General features: G+C 43.7%; 1 protein-coding gene across 4 annotated transcripts in view; it reads right to left on the bottom strand.

Moving 5' to 3' along the window:
* LOC110551070 (cytidine monophosphate-N-acetylneuraminic acid hydroxylase) overlaps positions 1 to 14,166 on the bottom strand; it is a 71,330-nt gene that overhangs the window by 42,842 nt on the left and 14,322 nt on the right. For 3 of the 4 annotated variants that reach the window (XR_009587623.1, XM_060372419.1, XM_060372420.1), the window contains exons 2-4: positions 8,547 to 8,655; positions 8,130 to 8,330; positions 5,126 to 5,217 (exon numbers count right to left, since the gene is read on the bottom strand). Coding sequence is in view for 3 of the 4 variants with exons in the window: in XM_060372419.1 (XP_060228402.1) it covers positions 5,126 to 5,217; positions 8,130 to 8,330; positions 8,547 to 8,557 (304 nt within the window). In the remaining variant the exon portion in view is untranslated. Of the gene's footprint in view, positions 1 to 5,125; positions 5,218 to 8,129; positions 8,331 to 8,546; positions 8,656 to 8,852; positions 8,930 to 14,166 lie in introns of those variants that run through there. The other variant, XM_060372421.1, reaches the window with a different exon arrangement.

The raw sequence follows: 14,166 nt of genomic DNA, 5'->3' as shown, positions 1-14,166 counted from the left end.
TGTTTGTATAAGCACACGTGTGTAGAGGTGCAGGTGAGCATACATGTACATACGGCGCATGCATATGCAGGGGCCAGATGTTAGCCTTGGGTGTGCTTCCATCTTGGTTTTGAGACAAGGACCTTCCTTTGACCTGCAACTCACCAAGTGGGTTAGGCAGACTGACCAGTGAGCTCCAAGCATCCTCTGGTGTCCTCCTCCTCAGTGCTAGAATCACAGGTGTGCCCCACCAAGCCCAGCTCCTTTTGCATAAGCTCTGAAGATCTGGCAAGTGCTTTGCCGGCTGAGCCAATTTTATTCTTTCTTTGTGTTGCAAACATTCAAAATGTTCTCCACTTGTTCAGAAAAATGCACATTTAGTTGTTATCAGGCGCTGCTCATCTCCAGCTATACCCTTGTGTCCATTAATCATCCAAAATGCTGACGCAACACTAGGTCAAACGGCGCTCCTCAGCCACTATGGTCCAACAGCTTTCCAGCCCTCTGCTCCTCCTCATTTTCCCCTAAAGCTCTTTTGATTACTAGATAGATATCTTACATGTTCCTTCTCAAGCCACATATGGTCCTTCCAGACTGTGAGCTTTATAAGACCTGAGGCTGTTCTTGTAATCTCAAAAACAGTACCTGGTCCACGTCAGGGTCTGTTTCACAGCTGTGCCAGGCCTGGTGGTACATGCCTGCGATCCCGGTAGTTGGGAGTGTGAAGCTTGGGGATCAGAAGTTGAGGTCATCCTCTTGTAGGAGCCAGAGGGTGAGGATGCCAGGAGAACACAGCCCACAGAATCAGCCAAGCCGGGCTCGTAGGGGCTCACAGAGACTGAAGCAGCCATTCAGGAGCCTGCGTGGATCTGCAGTGGGTCCTCTGCAGATATGTTATGGTTGTGTAGTTTGGTGTTCTTGTGGGACTTCTAGCAGTGGGAACAGGGGGCGTCTCTGACTCTTTTGCCAGCTCTTGGGAGACTCTTCCTCCTACAGGGTTGCCTCATCCAGCCCTGATAAGAGGATTTCTGCCTGGTCTTATGGTCACTTGTTATCCTTTGTTTAGCTGAGATCCCTGGGAGACCTGTTCTTTTCTAAGGGGAGGTGGAGAGGTGGATCTGGGGCCTGGCAGGAGAGGAGGGTGGAGAAACTGCAGTCAGGATGTACGGTGTGAGAAAAGAATAGAAGAGGAGGGGAGGAAGAAGATGATGATGATGAAGCACAGCAGCAGCAGAGACTGTTGTTATTGTCCTCCTTATACAGCTATTTTCTTAGATAGCTCGGCTACATTAGATAGCGCCTCAAAGACAAAAATCTCTTGAGTTAATTGCTCATCTTAGTTTCTTGTCTCCTAAGACAGCCTCAGGGTTGCACAGACCCCTCCCTACCAAACCTAAGTGTTACTCCTCTTCAGATCCAACACTTCATATCAAGAAATTTACCTACAAGATTATTTCAATATAAGCCAAAAAACAACACATGGAACTGTGCTGATTCTTAAAAGAGCACTTTAAAAACTAGTAGTATGATCTCACCAGGCACCTTCATAATCCCGCCCCGCCCTGCTGTTCATTGTTCACCCCGCTCTACTTCCAGAAGCTGGCTTACACACATGCCACCAGGCTACTTTCCTTCTGCCTCCTAGGTGGGTATGGTCATCAGGAAGTCAATGGTGAGGGCTGGGAAGGCTGGTTCATTCCATTAGTCCCATCCCTGGCCCAGGCACTGAATACATAGTAGCTTTACTATGGTAATTATGTGTCCTTAGAGGAATGAATAAACTGAATAAGACTGTTTATGATAGCACAAGCAAGCTGATGTAGAGAGGCTGGTGGGAAAGCAGGTTACATATCATGGGAGAAAACTTGTGCTCCAACACCCACTGAAGAACTTGCCTTCTTCCTATTTCTTTTTCTTTTAAGAGATGCTACGGAAAGGGGAGGCTTTAAGTCTTAGCAATAGTTCAGAAGGCATTTCTACAAAGGCCCTCAAGCAACTTAACCAAAGATAATCCACACAATTAGTAAATTTGAATGTGACATTTTTCAGCTCTGTCTCTATAAATAAAGTACCGAGAAACTGTTATTCCCATTCTGACCTCAGGAAACACAAACAAATGATATTTCCGGAAGCCTCCTCTGCTCCTATTTTGAAACAGGACCTTGTTGTGTGGTCCTGTGTAGTGCTGTGTAGTAATTTTTACAGTGCAACCCAGGCAGGCTTAGAATCCATGGCAGTCCTCCCATCTCAGCCTCCCAAGTGCTGGGATTATAGGCAGGTACCACTGTCTCAACCCTCCCTAAATCTTTATTAAAAAAGAATAGTGAAGAAATGGAGAAAAACATGTCAGAAAATTACAGTTATCAAAAGGATCGGCGTTAGTATTGTAATGGCACAATGGCACAGACGGCATGAGAAGAGAGTCGTAAATCGGTGGACTGACAAGCGGTACCACGGAAATTGGTTTACTGAGTTTTCTGAAACAAAAGAAAGCCACTAAGTCATGACAACAGATGATAAAATAGCTTTAAAAAAAAAAAAGATTTGTGAATTGAACAGCTATAGAAGCAGTTCCCATAGAAAATTGAAGCAATTAAAAAAAAAAGCTGAAAAAACTTCTAGCATCAGAAACAAGTTATCAAACACCCTATGCCAAGCGTTAATTATCAACACATTAGCATCACATTTGAGTGACAGATGAGAAACAATGAGACGCAATTGGTACTCACAATGAGAAGAGTGTTAAGAGCTTGATCATGTCCTGTGCAGTGTGGGCATTAAAAGAATGTCCACACACTATTTCTGGGAGGAGAAGCCCATGCATCCCAGTGAACAGGTGCCAATACCACTCATACTGAGGACAAATGAAAGGATGATGGTATCACAAGTGAAAGGATTGCTGTGTCTGTCATCCATTTCAGCTAGTCATATTCCGTCCCTGCAAACCTTTTCACATTTTTATTCAGTTCCCTTTCCACTCTCATTCACAGGTTGTATTTGATACTGTCTTGTAAATAATTTTATAGTACATTCATTAAAACATTGGTCTTTCCGTTTTCTCTTCTTGCAGTGTGTTTGTCCGGCTTTGGTATCAAGGTAAAACTGACCTAGGTGGTCTGAAACAGTATCACTCATGACCAAGTGAGCTTTATGCCAGCCTGGTTCAATATTTGAAAAATGTAATGATAATTGAACATTCAAAAAAGCCAATGGACTACATCACATTAACAGAAGAAACAGGGCAAATATATGAGCATCAGAATGGAGATAGAAAAGATATTTGACAAACTACAACATCCTTTAATGAGTTAGAAGACAGTGTTAGAAGACGAAGACTAGCAAAGTGGGTCCTCAACCTAAAACAAAACAAAACAGCTCAGAACAAACAGCTGAGAACACACAGCTGCTTCCACTGTGAGGGGAGAAACAGAACAAGGAAACTCTTCTCATGCCACTTCTGCCTGGAAGTTTTAGATAAAGCAACTATGCAAGAAAATGAAATAAGAGACATACAAATTAGAAAGAAGTTAAGCTATCTGTATACACAGAGAGCATGATCCTAAATATAAAACATCTAATATATCTAACAAGGAACTATAGCAATCTTAAAATGACATTTATAAGATGACCAAAGAGAATAAACTATTTATGAATGAATTTAACAAAAGTAGTACAAATTTTCCACAAAGCCACGGCAAGAAAAAACAGGATGGCACAAAAACAAACACACAGATCATTGGGTCAGAGTGAAGAACTCAAATAAACCTGCTTAGTTAGAGGTTTTTGTTTTTGTTTCTTTCTTTGTTTGTTTTGGCAAAGATGCCAAAACATACATTAGAGGAAAAAAAAAACCGCTCCAGCAAATGGTGCTGGTAAAACTGCATAACCATATGTTCAAGAATGAAGCTATCCCTTACCCTAACAAAAATTAACCCAAATGGATCAAATACCTTATCACAGAATCTGAAGCAGTGAAAATACGAGGGGAAACAGTTCCAAAATACAGATAGGCACAGGTAAGAAGTGTCTGAATAGGACTTCAGTTTGTCAGGAAAGAGCACCTACAACTGAAAAATAGAACTTCAGTGACATTAGTAAGCTGCTGCACAGCAAATGAAGCAGAGCCAGAGACTAGGTGAATAAATATGTCTGCTCACTTTACATCTGGCAGAGGGGTAATATCCAGACCACACTAAGAACTGATTTTGGTGTGTCATGTTTTTTACTTATTTGCAAGCTTTAAAAAAAAAAAAGCAATAAGGCTTATTGGAAAATAAATTTCCAAAGGAGAAAAATAAATGAAAAAGAAATTGAGAAAGACCCCTGATAGTGATTTTTGACTCATACACCTGTATGTACATATTCACGCACATTAAAAAAAAGAGCCAATCACTCAGAAACCTATAAAAACCTATAAAAAGAACACGTATGATGAGCAGCAAATTCATGTTCACCACTGTTACTATGCCTGTGGGGCCGTGAACTTCCTGTGTGGTCTGTACACACAGATTATTGGGAAGGGCTGATTGTTTACATTCAGTTTGCTCACCTAAATATGGTAAGTTCTTCACCGCAGACCAGCCATTCTTGCCTTATGCGAAGCCTTATAGTGGTTTATCTTACTTTTACTTTGCCTTACTGCGTGTGTGTGTGTGTGTTCCACATGCACACATACAGACCAGATGATAACGGAAGTTATCTTCTTTAATCACACTCCACCTTATATTTTGGGAGCCTCTCACTGAGCCTGGACCTCATTAATTAGGCTAGATCAGCTAGGAAGCCCTAGGAATCGCAAATGAAGCCATTAGGTGAAGAGAGCCCAGAGACTAGGTAAATATATTTGCTCACTTTACATCTGGCAGAGGAGTAATATCTAGACTATACAAAGAACTAAAAAGGCTAGACAATGATAAATCAAGTACCAGTCTACAAATGATCTGGCGAGAAGAGCAAGCATTCTCCAAAGATGAAATGCAAACGATCGATAACCATAAGAAAACAAAACCTTGTCTCAAACAGTTGATCATGTTTGAAATCAGAACAGATCCAGAACTTGGACCGACAGTGGATGCCATCAGGACATTTCCCAAGTTCCCCTTCACTCCTCTCCCCGCTGTGGCAGAAAGCATGGATGAGTGTTTACCTAGCTCGTCCTGACAGAAGCTCCCTGGAGGGTTGATGTATTTCATGGTGCTCACGTCTAGCTTCCAGTTGTGCTTTGTGCATTTAACGGACCTGGTGCAAGGAGGGGAGGAAAATGAGAGTCAGCTGTACGGCCCAGTGAAAAGAGCGTTAACGCCGATGAAGTGTGATGGCAGCTCATGGCACGGAAGTCAAAGCAATTGACAGGACACAAACCATGTGAAAGAAAACCTATGAACAGATGACACTGGGAGCCAGGGAGAGGTTGGCTCATCATCTAGCAATACCTTTAAATGTGGAGATCAGGCCTGCGTCACACAGGGATGTGTGTTAGAGAGAACAGAATGATCTTCAGGGTAAGTAACTCCTCCTGGCCAGGGCGCATGGAGTCAGTCTGACGTGATCACACACGGGCTTTGTGGGAAGAAGGGCCACTGCTAAAGCAATGGCTATGCACAGATAAGCAAGCTGCTGCTGGAGACCCATGCTCCTGAAGACAGCCCTCGTCCACAAACTGCACAGGAGTGACTTTCTCATAACAGCAAAGCGACATTCGGAGAGAATTCGCTCATATGTGTGTGTGACTTATCCCCCCCTCAACCCTCACCTCTAGTACTCAACTGGTTTCATATCCCAAAGGAATTATTTCCCTAGAGTTTAAGGTTTAAGAATATGATTACTGTATCAGCTATAATAGACTCAGGTAAATATGAATTTCAGATGAAGTGAGTATAATTTTATCTTTTTCTTCCTTTTTTTTGTCGGGGGGAGGATGGTTCTTTTCAGGACAGGATTTCTCTGTGTAGCCCTGGCTGTCCTAGAACTCTCACTGTAGACCAGGCTGGCCTTGAACTCACCTCTGTGTCCTGAGTGCTGGGACCTAAGACGTGCACTATCATGCCGGCAAAAAGTGAGTATATTTTCAAATGCACATCTTCCACAATATTCACAACATGTACTCATTCTTTTTTATATGTAACTATTTAGGTGAGTGTTCTACATTTCTATTTATTAATTTAACTCCATTTCAGAATAAGACTCAGACTATAACCGATGGGAGACTTTAAAGGAGGCACTGTGTAATTTTTGCTATTTGTTTGAACATTCTTCCTTCCTTCCTTTTTTCCTTCCTTCCTATTTTTCTTTCTTTCTTCCTTCCTTCCATCCTTCCTTCCTTCCTTCCTTCCTTCCTTCCTTCCTTCCTTCCTTCCTTCTCTCCTCAACTTTTTTGAAACAGGATCTCATGTAGAACAAGCTAGCCTTGACCTTACTATGCACCAAAATTATCTAGACCCAAAGTCTGCACAACCTAATAAACTTACAAATAGTTAGGATTGCTATTCAGAATGGAACATAAAGCTTTGCATGAAATTTTACACTTTCAGTATGGAGCATATTTTATATATTTATCCACTGCCCAAACTAAAACATCCATGCCGGGATTAGAACTAGGAGAACAATTAGCTTCATATCCCGCTTTTGTAATACGTTCATCACCTGCAGTCACTCATTACTTCCACTCACGACTCATCCCTTCATTACTTCCATTTACTCTGAAAGACAGGCTCTCCCTGTCTTTTTACTTTGAACATGGATCCTCATGCTTCAACAGCAAACCTTTGTCTCAGAAACCTGACAAAGTGGGCGATATTCTCATTTTACAAGTGAGCAGGCCAAGGCTGAGAAAGATCATGAGTTCGTTCAAGATGATTCATTCCTGAACCGGAGAGTGGTGGGCACAGGGAGGAGGGCCACACTGCAGCCACTGAGCTGCTAAGTGGTTAGCTACATATAGAAGACAGGAAATTCAGAGATAATCAGAGGGAGGAAAAAAAATCTCTATCCACCCCGAGCACTGTATAAATGTACCAGAGATGAAAGGAGAGAGATCCCTGCAATGTTCCCTCAGAAGACACCAATAAACGACCCAAACAGAATGTTACCTGCAGTTCCTGGCTACAGGTGCCACAGAGAGTAGCACTGAAAAGTCCACTAGCATGGAGGGCTGGACTGTGAAACTGTCCATGTAATCAAACAAGTCTGTGGGTAGATGTGAGAACATTCTAGATTTTGGAATTGTCCTCTGCACAGTGATAGTAGGCATTCTTGGACAACTCCTCATCTCCCCCTGTCACCAAACTATCTACATGTGGCCAGATGAGTAAGACCAATGAGGCAAAGAAAGGGAAAAGCCCAGTGCCCAAGGACTCAGCCCATGGAGACCAGGACAGGCTGTAGAGGGCTCTCAAGGGTAGGGTTCAGTATCCATAAGGCAACTGGTGCTGACAAAGCAGAGGCCCAAGAATTCTCTTTAGATATGCCAGATAGTTCCTCAGAACCAAAGAACTCTATCTTAACATTGCTGCAGCCCGGAGGGAGGAGAGACGTTGTCTGTGGGAATGAAGGCAGGCAAAAGCATGCACTGTGAGAAAAAAGATAAGCAGTCACCACTGTTTAAGGCGGGGACAGCTGGGGCTCTGCCTCTTCAGTGAGCCTGGCTAGCCTTAGAAAAATTAAATCTGCTTTCCAGCGAGGTTTGGAAAGCACTCTGTCTGTCTGTCCGTGTATGTGTGTGTGTGTGTGTGTGTGTGTGTGTGTGTGAGAGAGAGAGAGAGAGAGAGAGAGAGAGAGAGAGAGAGAGAGAGAGAAAATGTCCTGGGAAAGGAAAACTTCTAGAAGACTTAGAATCAATGCAATACCACATCTGTGTGTTCCTACCCCTGCAAAAAGGATATTGCCATACATGTTCACATACCCTAGAAGCTAGGTTCCAGTAGCTAGGATTGTCAAACTAAATTAGAGTTCCTAGAAAGAGAGAAGAGAAGGGAAGTCTGAGAAAAATATAATTTTGAAATTAGAAAACTGTCCCAACAAAACAAGAGGAGAACTTACTAGAAGCAATTTGCTGATTGAAGCACTTGCTTAAAATGTCTAAGTGAGTACATTTCCTGCCAAATCTAACTGCAAACAGGGTCCCTGGCAAGAGGGCAAAGGACCCGTGGTACCTTCCATCTAAATCCTCGATGTCTTTCATGAACAGGCCTCCTTGGTGCTTGCAGAGGTTTTTGCATGCCTTTATGTGGTCCTTCTCCTTGTACAAAATGTACTCTTTGCCAGTAGTCTTATTTCGAAAAAAATTGATTCCTTCCTTGAGGTTGGCAGCTTCAGCAGGTGACAGGGACAGCAGGGTCTCAGCTCTCTGTTTCCTGCTAGGAAAAGACAAGCATTACAAGAGAAACATTTTTGGGCGATTTGAAAGAATAACCATTCTGAAGTGACAGCTCAAACTTCTCTTTTTGTCTGGAGCATCTCCCACAATTGAGGCTCAGTGGCCCCCAATGGCCAGTGCCCTTTCTCCACCCTTTAAATCCGTGCAGATAGGCACTCTGCTTTCAAACAGAACTGAGCCCTCTTTCACTTGCCTGTCCATCATCTGCCAGCTCCTGGGTGTTTCAACGCAGCGGTGGATGTCCTTTCTACTTACGTGGCTCTTCTGCTCACACCAGGAAGAAGAGGAAGGCGTTAGATTGCCTGGAGAGAAAATGTTTACCCAAATTCACTATTTCCGTTGATATGGTTTCCTCTCCCCAGCCACACCTCTTTTAAAGGCCTGGGTCATCAGTTCAGCTTTCCCCGGCCTCCCTTTTACACCTGGACATCCCTCAGCCACAACTGGAGTTCAGGTCCTTCAGGATCACCATCAGCCTATAGGTTAGGCTAGAACTTGCCTTTGCTTGACCAAGCCTCCAGGATCAATCCTTGACTATTCTGTGCAACCTCAGCCCTCAGAATATCAAACCAGCACCGGGTAGGCTGCCTGCTCTCTACTTTCAAAGCCCCACCTTCTTCAGTTTTTTTTTTTTCTTTCCTCCCACCGCTTAGCTGACTGCCTTTCCTGTGCTGTCTTCATCAGTTAGCTATTTAACAACATAACTCTCTCAGGAGCTAAGTTTGAGTGATTTACAGAAAACTTCAGCAGCCAATGAGGCACTGGAACATCAGCCAACTTTTATTTCAACTCAGTTTCTGAAGAGGCTCTCTCTATCAGCAAGTCTGGGAGATTTTTCAAAATGCATCATTTTGCATATCTGTGATGCAAAAAGAAAAAAAAAAACCCTGGGTGTGTGTGGCTTATTTGTATCTTTTACTCCAAACTTAAAGTGGCCCAAATTATTTCCTTCCCTCGAGTTGCCTTTAAACATGAGCTCAAGGGCATGTGGCATGATTTTCTTTTCAATCTGTAAATGTCTTAGACCAGAAGGTTAACACAACTGGGGAGTTGAGCAGTAGAATGAAAGACTCAAGCTGCTTCCAGTTCTAGACAGAGGAGGGCACAGCTCTGGGTCAGGTACAAGTCCTACAGCAGAGCAGAGTACAGGATCACACTCTGAACCCCAAGATTGTGTTATTTACTGGAAAAACCCGTTTGTGGTGTGGCTCGGCCCTAAAACTGGAGCTCTTTAGTTGAAGAGCTTTCTGCTTATTGTAAACAGGATTAAATAAAGTCAACCACAGGTCAAGAGACAGGGAGTGAACACAGGGAAAAACCATAGAGCATACGAGGACATCAGGAGGACGGATAGAGAGGCACACAGGAAGGAGAAATGAGGGCGATTCAGTTTGAGAGGTTTTTTTTTTGAGACACATGGAGGAGACTTTTTCTTCTTTGGGGGATGCTGGCTGAGGAGGAAGGTCAACTGGGTGCTCTCTCTGCCTCTCTGAGCTAGCAAGCTTTTACCCCAGCATCCGGCTCCCAAGTCTTTATTAGTAAAATCCAACGACTGAGATTTTGTTTAAAACAAACAACTCCACTGTCACTTCTATCCCAAGCTCCTCCCAATTCTGTTCACATCCGATGTGGCATTATTCCAGAGATAGGTTGTAAGTGCAGATGGTAAGTCCATGCTAAACCTTGTGAATCCTTTTACTGACTTCTTAGTGTGTACAGAGTTAACACTGAGTTAAAAGGGAGCACAGGCATGCCTGCCATGGTTACAGGTGATCAAACTTTACGTGATCAAATGGATCATAAGACCCACATTCTGCGTTTGAGCACCGGCTGTGCCACCTAGTGAGGAGAGCAGGAGCTGGGGTCATGTGCAACCACAGGCATTGAAGATGAACTCGAAAGGGTAATAAAGGCATTGGCGTTCCGGTGCACAAGCTTGTTTTAGAGATAGGCTCTCATGGAGGCCATTCCGGCCTCAAACTCATTATGTAGGCTATGACAGCCTTGAACATCTGATCTCCTGTCTGTACCCCGCAAGTGCTGGGTTTATAGGTATTTCTGCCATGTGTACCAACACCTACAGCTACATGCTTTTATGTATGTTTTTCAATAGTTAGTTTCACCCTAAGTATTTTTAAAAATATTCATTTACCCCTAAAATCAGGAAAATGAAATTATTGTTAAGTTACAGTTTTTAATACAGGCCTTTAATGCTTTGATGTTTTCAAATCGTTCAATATTCTCTAAAAATGCCCATTAGGGGCTGGAGAGATGGCTCAGCAGTTAAGAACTCTAGCTGCCATTACAGAGCACCACAAATTCAATTCCCGGCTAACCACATGATGCCTCATAACTGCCTATAGCTCCAGTCCTAGGTCTGGTGCTCAGGGGCCAAGGCGTAGGCATATGGGTGGTACCCAGACATGTATGCAGGTAAAGCACCCATACACATAAAATAGGTAGATAGATAGATAGATAGATAGATAGATAGATAGATAGATAGGAAGGTAGGTAGGTAGGTAGGTAGAGAGATACATAGATAGATAGATAGATAGATAGATAGATAGATAGATAGATAGATAGATAGACTTTTAAATGATTTTTAAAGAGATGGGGATATGACTCGATTGGCACAGTGTTTGCCTGGCATGAAGAAAACCTTGGGTTTGATTTCCTAGCACCCAAATAAACTGAGGATGGTGGCACACACCCAAAGACAAAAAGGCCAGACCTTCAAGGGCATCCTTGCCTGTATAGCAAGATTAAGGGCTGCCTGGGCTAAAGGAGTTCATGTCTCAAAAAAAAAAAAAATTTCCTTAAAAAGAAGCATTAACAGAAATACATAAAGGCTATTATACGGAGAAATGCATCTTGATGGCCTATAACATCCTGAGATGTTGTTACTTCATCTGTCACAGAGATTTTGACGGGATGCACTTCTCTTACCCCATACTAATTGCTCACCTCTCCCTGTCTCTCTGTCTCTCTCTCTGTCTGTCTGTCTGTCTGTCTCTCTTTCTCTCTTTGCGTGTATGTGTGTGTTTAGACAGAGTCTCTTCGTGGCTGTGGCTGGCCTTCAACTTGCTGTGGAGACCAGGCTGGCCTCAAACTCACAGAGAGCCGCCTGCCTCTGCCTCCCAAGTGTGGGGATTCAAGGTGTGCACCTCCATGTTCGGCTGCCCTGACTTCTTAAAGATATACTCTCATTCTGCATCTCTCTGACTCAGTCTCCTGAGAGCTGGCCTCACCAGTGTCCCCCCCACCCCGGCCCTCCAGCAGCACAGAGGTCAGCTTTGCTTGTTTGTTTGTTTTGTTTCATGGTGCTATGGCTCAAATCTTTGTACTCCAAAATGCCGGGCAAGCATTCCACCTGTGAACCACCATGTGACTTGAAAGTTATTTGGAACATGAACTCTTTTGATTTGTCTTCTCCCGAAGAATCACATGACCAAGGAGCCCTAAGTGCCCAGCCCACATTTTTCTATGACTCGAGTGAGGATAGAAATTAAAACCTTCCTAGTAAAGGGCAAGAAGCACAGTGTATCAGGGTGTTAGTGAATTAGGTGAGGAGGCAGGAGGCTTGGGATGCTGCACATTTGAGACCAGCCAGGGCTACAAAAGCAAGACCCTGTCTCAGAATCTCAGAAACAAACAAACAAAAGGGCTGTGTGCACTGGCTGTGTTAAAGCTTGGTACACTTTCTTCTTCTTCTTCTTCTTCTTCTTCTTCTTCTTCTTCTTCTTCTTCTTCTTCTTCTTCTTCTTCTTCTCCTTCTCCTCCTCCTCCTCCTCCTCCTCCTCCTCCTCCTCCTCCTCCTCCTCCTCCTCCTCCTCCTCCTCCTCCTTCTTTTCATTACCAGTATTTTTGTGTATAGATGAATAGGGTGAATTTTACCAGACTAATAATCATAGTAAGTGCCTGTTTTAATATAGGCAATATTATTGATTTACTGCTTCCAAGGTCTGTTGCAGTTAGATGTGGTGGTCCACATATGTTATCTCAGTATTGGGGAGGGTGAGGCAGGAAGATCATGAGTTCAAGGCCTGCCTCATCTACATAGTGAGATTCTGTCTCACAGAAGGAAATCAGACGTGGTACCTTGAGTAATGCTTTGAAATTTAGTCTAGGGGGCAGGCTAGGTATGGTGGCACACACCTATATAGTCCCAGGACTTGGGAGGCCAAAGCAGGGCATTGGGAGTACAAGCAATCAGGAGTTCAAAGCCAGTAGCATACATAGCAAGTTCAAGGTCAGCCTGGACTACAGGGTAAGACACTGCCTCAAAAACTTATAGCAATGTAGACCTCACAAAGGTAATAAAAGGAGGTTCTTTGCAGTAAGTCTTCACTAATCCTTTGATACTGCCACAATTATGAGAGCCACAGAAGTAGTTCTCAACCCTTGAGTCACAACACTTTTGGGAGTTGAACGACCCTTTCACAGGGGGGGTTGCCTAAAACCATCAGAAAGCACAGACGTTTACATGAAGATTCATAACAGTAACAGAATTCCAATTATGAAGTAACAATAAAAAATAATTTTAAGGTTGGGCGTCACCACAACCTGAGGAACTGTATTATAGGTGCGTAGCAGTAGGAAGTTCCTGAAGTCGATAGTCACGGTGTCTGAGCTCAGGGCTGAGGGTCAAGGCAGAGACAGGGAGAGGAATATCAGCAAAGCTGTGCCCAGCAGAACAGGAGGCCTTAGTAAAGGTACTTCATAAACCAAGAAGTCCTCCAGGGGCTATACTCTGAAAACAAAACGGAAGGGAAAAGAATTGCCAATTTATGGGCTCATGTTGCGATACATGATTTCTTCTTAAATTTGTTCTTTCATGGTTTTATAATGTTCTGTGATCACAGTCCCCACCTCCATTATCCTCTCTTACTCATTATCCCTCTCACAGAACCCCAGAACCCCTTCTATTTCCCAAGACCCTCTTCTGGGTTTCTTGACCCACTATATTGTGAGCTTAGGTAGAGGGTTATTTACTTGAACAGAGACCATGACTCCCTTCCAGAAAGGGTTAGCTGCCTATTGTAAGGTCCAAAGGAAATTCCCCAAAATGCTGGCACCCATTCCTTTCTACCAAAAGAGCTGTTTCCTTATCATGCTCAGCAGCAACAAAGGGCTCTGTGTGGTGCCTACTCGCATACCAAAGTGCATGCTGCCCTCCGGGCTCTCTTAGTGTCACAGGTACCTGTAGGTCTTCTCGGCTCTTCTTACCCATCCCTCCTACCGTAACTACCTCCAACTCACGGGCATCCCTCCCCCAGCTTCTCATTCCCTTATAACCTCACTATTCCAGCTGTGCTTTCTCTTGGTCCCCTCTCCCTTGCTCCTATCTCTTAGTCTCCTTTGCCTGCACTCTCTTTGTCTTTCTCTCTTATTCTCTGCCACCTCTCCTCTCATGGACTGGTCCAGGCTGATGGCCATGTTCGCTCTAATACTTTCTTTCTCTGCTCTGGATTCTTCCAGGTACCTCTGGCTGTACTTTTTCTCATCTCTACAATTTAAAAACAAAACAAAACAAAAAAACAAGACAAAACAAAAGCCAAAAACCTTCCCTTCAAACATACCTTGAAATAGTCACATCCTCAGTTTATGCATCTAGTGCTGAAAGCTGCAGGTGTGGGGGTGTGTGTGGCTGGACCCCTTTGCAAGGGGCCTGGCTGTTCCTAATCCAACCATGCTGCTGACTTGACTCCCCAGAGGTATGTACAGATCCTTTGTCTCTGCTGGCTTCTGCCATCCAGAGTGACTCCAAATTCTAGAGTCCGACTCTTCAGATGCTTTCTTCCTCCACGCGGTAC

Source organism: Meriones unguiculatus, chromosome 19 (assembly GCF_030254825.1).
Source record: "Meriones unguiculatus strain TT.TT164.6M chromosome 19, Bangor_MerUng_6.1, whole genome shotgun sequence".
Classification (NCBI taxonomy): Eukaryota; Metazoa; Chordata; class Mammalia; order Rodentia; family Muridae; genus Meriones; species Meriones unguiculatus.
Note: the sequence above shows the minus strand (reverse complement) of the source record. Positions and strands in the feature narration are given on the sequence as shown.